The sequence below is a fragment of the Frankliniella occidentalis genome, unplaced genomic scaffold, assembly GCF_000697945.3.
Source record: "Frankliniella occidentalis isolate FOCC.00 unplaced genomic scaffold, Focc_3.1 Scaffold41, whole genome shotgun sequence".
Taxonomy (NCBI): Eukaryota; Metazoa; Arthropoda; class Insecta; order Thysanoptera; family Thripidae; genus Frankliniella; species Frankliniella occidentalis.
In genome coordinates, this window is record NW_026267171.1 from 957,654 (window position 1) to 964,212 (window position 6,559).

Consider the following 6,559-nt stretch of genomic DNA (forward strand, 5'->3'; position numbering starts at 1 on the left):
AGCCCTTCCATGACTAGTCCGTTTGCAAAATGCACCATTAATTTGTTTTTCCAGGAGTCTTAAAAAACTGTCATATGCATTAGGGTACTGTATATCTAGTACGAAATATGAGCCCACTAGGAAAACTAATATTTGTTGAATTGCTGGATGATCTAATTGCGAAATGACACTTCCTTTGTAAATCAATATGGCTTTTGTGATAACTCTTTCTGCTAATTGATTTGTGTCAAGAACTGTGACGCAAAAGGGGGCCTGTTCCTCATGCCCAAGAGCTAATGCATTTATGTCACCATACACTTCAGTTGCCTGTAAGAGAATGAAAATATAAGGTCTTCACAAATATAATTTATTTTAGATTTTAATACTTCATATCAATATAATATCATGTGTTTTAGAGTAGTGTTCTTACATCTCTGGAAATAAGTGCTGGCTTTATGCACCTCTTCTTTAAGGACTTTGGAATGAGCTCAGATTGTACTGTATTGATTTTCTCTAATTTTTGCTCTAGTGTGATGCCCTCAGGCCTTGGTGCCAGGTCTTGTAACAATACTGCTGCATTTTGTTCTAGTTCAGTTCGATTCATCTCGATTAGGGTTGCATATTCAAAAAGAAGCTGGCAAATTATAAAATTTGTTTTAAGAGAAAGTCAAAACTCTAAACATCCTAAAATATTTCTGGTGAAGATATTTTGACATAAGTGTAACTACAAAGTCATACCATTTCACCATTTTTGTAATGGGGATACAGCCTTATCCGATCATCAGGCCCAACTCCTTGCCGCTCTTGAAGTGTTTCAGTAATCAGAAACTTTAGCCGCTCAATGTCCCTACTGGGAATCTGAAGCTCTAACAACATAGACTCACTGTTGTTACTGCGGCTGGTCGAGGGTTGACTTGGAAAGAAGGAATCATAAAATTAACTTCAGAAATGCAAATTATGTGAGGAATTATTGTATTTAGTATTAGAATACCTTGTAGCTGAAGGAACCTTATTTCTTGAAGGGACCCCATTTAGTTGGTAGCTCCTTTCACTTGTTATACTGTTTTGGAGTTTGTACTTTAAGGTTTTCTGTCAAAAGTTAACGAAAACAAGAAAACATTTAATCGTACAGTTTCTGATAAGTTTTTTTAAAAAATGTATTTGGTGGTGATGGTCCACTTACATATCCCTTTGGGTCATCGGCATCAGATAATATAGTGTAAGTTTTAACTAGTGCTTCACATATAAAGTTCCATTCCTCTGGTGTCAAGTGTTGGTCTCCAGTTTTTTCCTTAATGTATTCCTTCACCTCTTTGTTAAGCTGCATTCTTTTTACAGTACCCTCTTTCAGGTCCTTATCTAAATTACTGGATAAAGTAGGTAATGCATTTTCAGAGGTGATTATATGTCCTCTCAATCTTATTTTCTGCAAAAATAGGCAGTAGTAATCTATGAATAGGCCAATATTGTTTGCTTGATATAAAATTATACCTTTTCAGGTCGACGTCTCTTTTTTTGGTTGGGTTTGGGACTTGTTTCTCTCATTGGACTTATTTCTCTCGTAGGACTGGTTTCTCTCATGGGACTCGTTTCTCTCATGGGACTTATTTCTCTCGTAGGACTCGTATTCTCCTGTAATATACAACATGTATATGTAATGTGCCATATGATTAAGTCTAAGCATTTAACTCATTTAATTGGTTATCACTAACTTTATCTGATTCTGTGTCACTGTTGCTGCTAGGGTAGCTTACTAGTCGGTTAGGTTTTTGATTTGAGTTATGGCCTCTCTTTTCAGAACTTCTATAAATATTATCACTGCTGCCGTAGCTTACTAGTGTGTGAGATTTTTCATTTGAGTTATGGCCTCTCTTTTCAGAACTGCTATCAAAACTATCAGCAACCTAAAATTAAATGATAGTAGGTTGAGGTGTACATTATATTCTATCTTGTAATATTTATTAAAATCTTACTTTTGTGTACAGTAAATACTTACAATTGAACTAGTTGTGCTCGGTGCTTTTTCAGCTGTATCATCAAAATTAAAGCTTTCTCCTCCTGACATATCATCTTTTCTTGAGTTAAAAGATTCCTGGGTAAGTTTATAGAAATATAGTGAAAAATAAATAGTCATGGACAACAGATGATTCAAGTTCAAGATTGTTATTTGCAGCACTTACAGAGGGTTCGGCTGCATTGACTGTAGAGCTGCTTACAGCAGAGCGTTGAGAAGGAGTAGGGGAAACAGATCTTAGGGTGTGGTCGAAGTAATGAGTGTGGAAAGAGGGAGCGACAGGGATAGGACTCATCTGAAATGGGAATAAAGTTAAGAAATTGTCCTATGACACAAAATATGCTGTGGCCAGGAAAATGAGCTAATAATTTTTTTAGCTACATGATAAGATGGAACAAAAGTACCTTATTTGACAAATTTGAATCTCTTAGTACATGATTGCTGCTGGGTGGTTGAGAAGGGCCCGGGGATGAAATGTTGCTTTCCTCTTGAACCGTCAGTCCCCTTCCGCGGGTTGATCTTCGCAAAGGCAACTGAAGGAATGTACATACAAAATATGTGGTCACTCAAGCAATTATTTTAATAATCAAACAAGTTACATTACAAAATACCGTCGCTTTGCCTGTGCTCCCAGTATTCTTGTCCTTTCTGTTAATTTTATTCTTAGACGTCTAAAAATAATACAGATTTATGAGTTTAAGTAAACCGAGTGAATCAGCCTGAATTAATCACATGATGTGTGGTGTAGGCCTACTCACCTGTTCCTGCCCGAGCACTTTGCGGAGGCCTTCATCTTTTTCGCGCACATTATTATTGACGTGCTGAAGGTACTCATTATCATCATCATCGCTATCACAAGTCAATATCCTAAGTACGTCCGCTGTTGGTGGGCGAAAGCCAGGAGGAAAATTTGTCTGAGCCATTTTCTCTTTTCTCTACTTGACCACTGACATTTGAATTTCATCCGCAAGATCCACAACGGTGGGCTACACAAGTTGCCAACTACAAAACCAAAAATAACAAAGTGTTATATCGGAAGAAGTGCACCAACTCTACTGTATTGTATAATAAGCAAGGTAATTAATTAAAATTAGCATAAATGTAAGAAACTTTATCTTTGGAGAGGTTTTTACGGATTTTTTTCCCCTCCAAGGTACTTTTTGATTGGTGAGAGTGGGCTCTGGCGGCAGCCAATGGAGGGCAGTCCACAAACAACAACATGATTACATTTTCCATGTTGTTGTTGTTTGCTTCTCACGGAGTTCGAAAGTTTCTATCGAAGATATTATTAACAATGTTCTTGGATTTCATTCGTCTTTTTTTCTCAGATGTACATGGATTAAAGTTCTTTTTATTTTGTACTTTTTAAATCCTATCTGTCACTATGTCAGAGGTTTGTAAAACCAATGCTCACGTAGAAATAAGAGATCACAGTTTTACGGACTGTGTAGGTTATAATTGTATTTCACATTTCACAATGTAATATTTCAGGTTTTCAAATTTAACCGGTGCCCACTTTGTTCAGCAACGGCTCTTTCGAAAGATGAACTTTTGAGGCACATTATTATCCATCATAGAAATGCGAAATGCAAACTTGTTTTCAACTGCTTCCTATGTCAGGCGTTGTTCCCTAGTTATGACGATTTAAAAGGGCATCGCAGGGAAGAGCACGGTAAGTCCATAAGGTCTGGAAGTTTTATTTTCCTACACTTCTTCTTAATGTTGCCTTTTTGTTGATCAGGTTCCACTTTAAAGGAATTTATTGATCTAGAAAACGAAGATGACGCCAAAATGTTCTATGAACAATTGCTTTTGGAATGTATGTAGTTAATTATAAGTCATGTTGGATTAAACTGTTAAAAGAATTTAATTTAACACTTGCTCGTCTCTTTGTTGTCAGCTGGTCATGCAAGTAGTGTAGAAGAAAGGTTACAGTTAAAAGCAGCAGAGCTGCTTCATAAAATGTACGAGTACACAACTCAAACTGTAATTGACTCTGTCATTAAAGGAGTAGATGTTCTTTCTGAAATTGATTTAGATTTACTGCAGGTATGTTTCAAGATAGATTCAAACTTTAAGTTGACTTAAGTCAAAATTTAAAAATAACTTCAAAAAATATTATTTAACCTATTGTTATTTTGACAGAACAAGTTTTGTCAAATGGCAAGGAACTCCAACAGCAATAGTCTCTCTTTAGACGAAATTTGCAAAACCTTGGACGGATACAGACATTCTTCGCTCTTTGAAGGACTTCAAACTCGAAAAAAGTATGAAAAGTACCTGGATCAGAAAAAATGGTTGGTCCCTCCTAAACAAGTGGTACTTTCAGAGCAAGAAGTTCTAAGAAAAACCAACTCTGTAGAAAAAATTCCCGTTGAATTTGGCTATTCTGTTGGGTTTTTGCTATTGCTGGAGAAACTGCTTAATTTACCTGAGGTGCTGCATTGTATTGACAACCCAAAGCTTGCAGAGGAAGGCACATTTGCCTCCCCATTGGATGGGTATTATTACCGTAACCATCCGGTAGTGAAGAAATTTCCTGGACAAACTTTGGCGTTTGGTACTTATGTGGACGATGCCAGACTTACTGACACTGCAAGCACAAGCCCATTAAATGGAAGGTATAGTAATAATATTCTTTATTGTGCATATTTATGTCATAATCTGTTCATGTAAATATTAATATCATTGACAATTCCAGGTTTTTTTACTGGAACCTTCTCAATCTGTATCCAGAATTGAGGTCCAGCACCAGGGCAATCAATCTGATGTTTTGTGCACAAGCTGAATACATTAAAAATCACGGATTTGACAAATTCCTTGAAGATTATGTTGAGGGTATAAAGAAGCTATCAAGTGATGAAGGTGTCAATTTTCTCATCATGGGTAAAGTGAGGACATTCCATGGCATTCACTTATTCTCATCTGGGGATAACCCTGCTTCTGCCAATTTGGGTGGATTTAAGGAGTCCCACTTCGCTGACCTCCTGTGCCGTCAGTGCCTGGGTACTAAGCCTGAAATCTACAAGTCATTCTTGGAAAATAGTTTTTCTCTAAGATCAAAAGAAAGTCATAAGAAGCACATTGAAGAACTAGAAGCATTTTTAAAATTGCCATCAAATCAGCAATTGGTTCTAAAAAACCCATCTGTCTCCTATGGAGTGAACAGTCGGAGTATATTCATGTTTGAGGGCTGTGATGTAACCAAGCAATTTCCTCAAGATTTGATGCACGATGTGATCCATGGAACCTTAAAACTAGAAATAATATGTCTCATTGACCATGCCGTCAACAAAATCGAACCCAAGTTGATTGATCTAAAAACAGTGAATAATCGAATCAAGAAATACTCAAAGTATTTTGGTGTGAATAAGCCCTCTGCTATTGAAGCTGTCCATCTAAAAAATGAAAATCTACGCACATCGGCATCAGAAACTCTAGCTCTAGCAAATATGCTACCTTTTGTTTTGTTAGATTCGGATGAATTATCTAGCAGTGTGAAGTCTGTGTGCCATCAAGAAAACTTAAACTGCTTCATCCTTAGGTTAAACTTGTTGAACTTACAAATGGCCACACAATTCACAGTTCAAGATGTTGAAAACCTTAGAAAAATGACTAATAACCATCACAAAATGTTTTTAAAATGTTACCCTGGCTCTGAAATTCCCAAAATGCACTACGAAATTCATCTACCAACCCAAATTCTTCTCTTTGGCCCCCTTCGCCAGCATTGGTGTTTCAGGTAAATTTAAGATTCACCTTTATTTTTTTTCCTTCTATTCAAACATTTTTATAAGATTGTTACATTTTTCCAGATTTGAGAGTAAGCAAGCAGAGTTCAAAAGGGTGTGGAAAATTTCCCACAATTCTGTGAATGTTTACCACTCACTGGCCTGGCGGCATCAAACCAAGCAAGCTGGTGATATGATGTTGAGTGTTGAGGGAGATGATGGTCCTTACCTTAAGACAGCAAATTGTAAGGGTGTCCCTAAGTCTAAGAAAATTGGGGAAATGAATGAGAAACATCAACAAATGCTGCTTGAAGTTTTCTCATTAACTCCTCCCAATGTTACTACTTTTGACAAATATGAGTATATTGTGGTAAAGGGTGTACATTATGCAGCCAGAGATGTCTTTGTCCTAGACTTTCTAAGTGGTGTGCCTGTATTAGGAGAAATACTTAGCATCTATGGTCACGGAGACTTAACTGCTCTCATCTATGCCAAAATAGTGACTGAGAACTATGAAGCTAATCTCAATGCCTTCAAAGTCAAGCAATCTGGAGAACTGGGGGTGGCTTTGACTACTCAAATAAAGCATCATCAATCTGTACCCTACATAAAATCAATCAATTCAAGTTATGTTATTATAACTTGCAAGAGTTTTCTGTCAGTCTTTGTGCAGTAGTCATAATGAGGTAGAATAATTAACTTAAACGTGATCATCATACATTATAAGCTTATTTTAATGCTGTAGAAAAGCAAGATATTATATTTTGTGATCTTGATATTGTATGCTCATTACATGTTATACATACTTTTTTTACTGTTTAATTAACTATAAGTA

General features: G+C 36.5%; 3 protein-coding genes across 10 annotated transcripts in view; 1 reads left to right on the forward strand and 2 right to left on the reverse strand.

Moving 5' to 3' along the window:
• LOC113203294 (collagen alpha-5(IV) chain-like) overlaps positions 1-6,559 on the forward strand; it is a 188,995-nt gene that overhangs the window by 123,656 nt on the left and 58,780 nt on the right. The window lies entirely within an intron of this gene.
• The window catches only part of LOC113203300 (procathepsin L-like), a 601,094-nt gene that overhangs the window by 98,414 nt on the left and 496,121 nt on the right, over positions 1-6,559 (reverse strand). The gene's annotated exons all lie outside the window — the stretch shown is intronic.
• Positions 177-2,998, reverse strand: LOC113203297 (uncharacterized). The gene is made up of 11 exons (XM_052266648.1): positions 2,752-2,998; positions 2,605-2,664; positions 2,398-2,526; positions 2,160-2,288; positions 1,976-2,071; positions 1,692-1,883; positions 1,471-1,611; positions 1,163-1,405; positions 971-1,068; positions 718-892; positions 177-613 (listed from the first exon to the last, which is right to left on the reverse strand). Exons 1-11 carry the CDS (start codon positions 2,914-2,916, stop codon positions 392-394), a joined length of 1,650 nt encoding a protein of 549 aa, XP_052122608.1. The 5' UTR covers positions 2,917-2,998; the 3' UTR covers positions 177-391.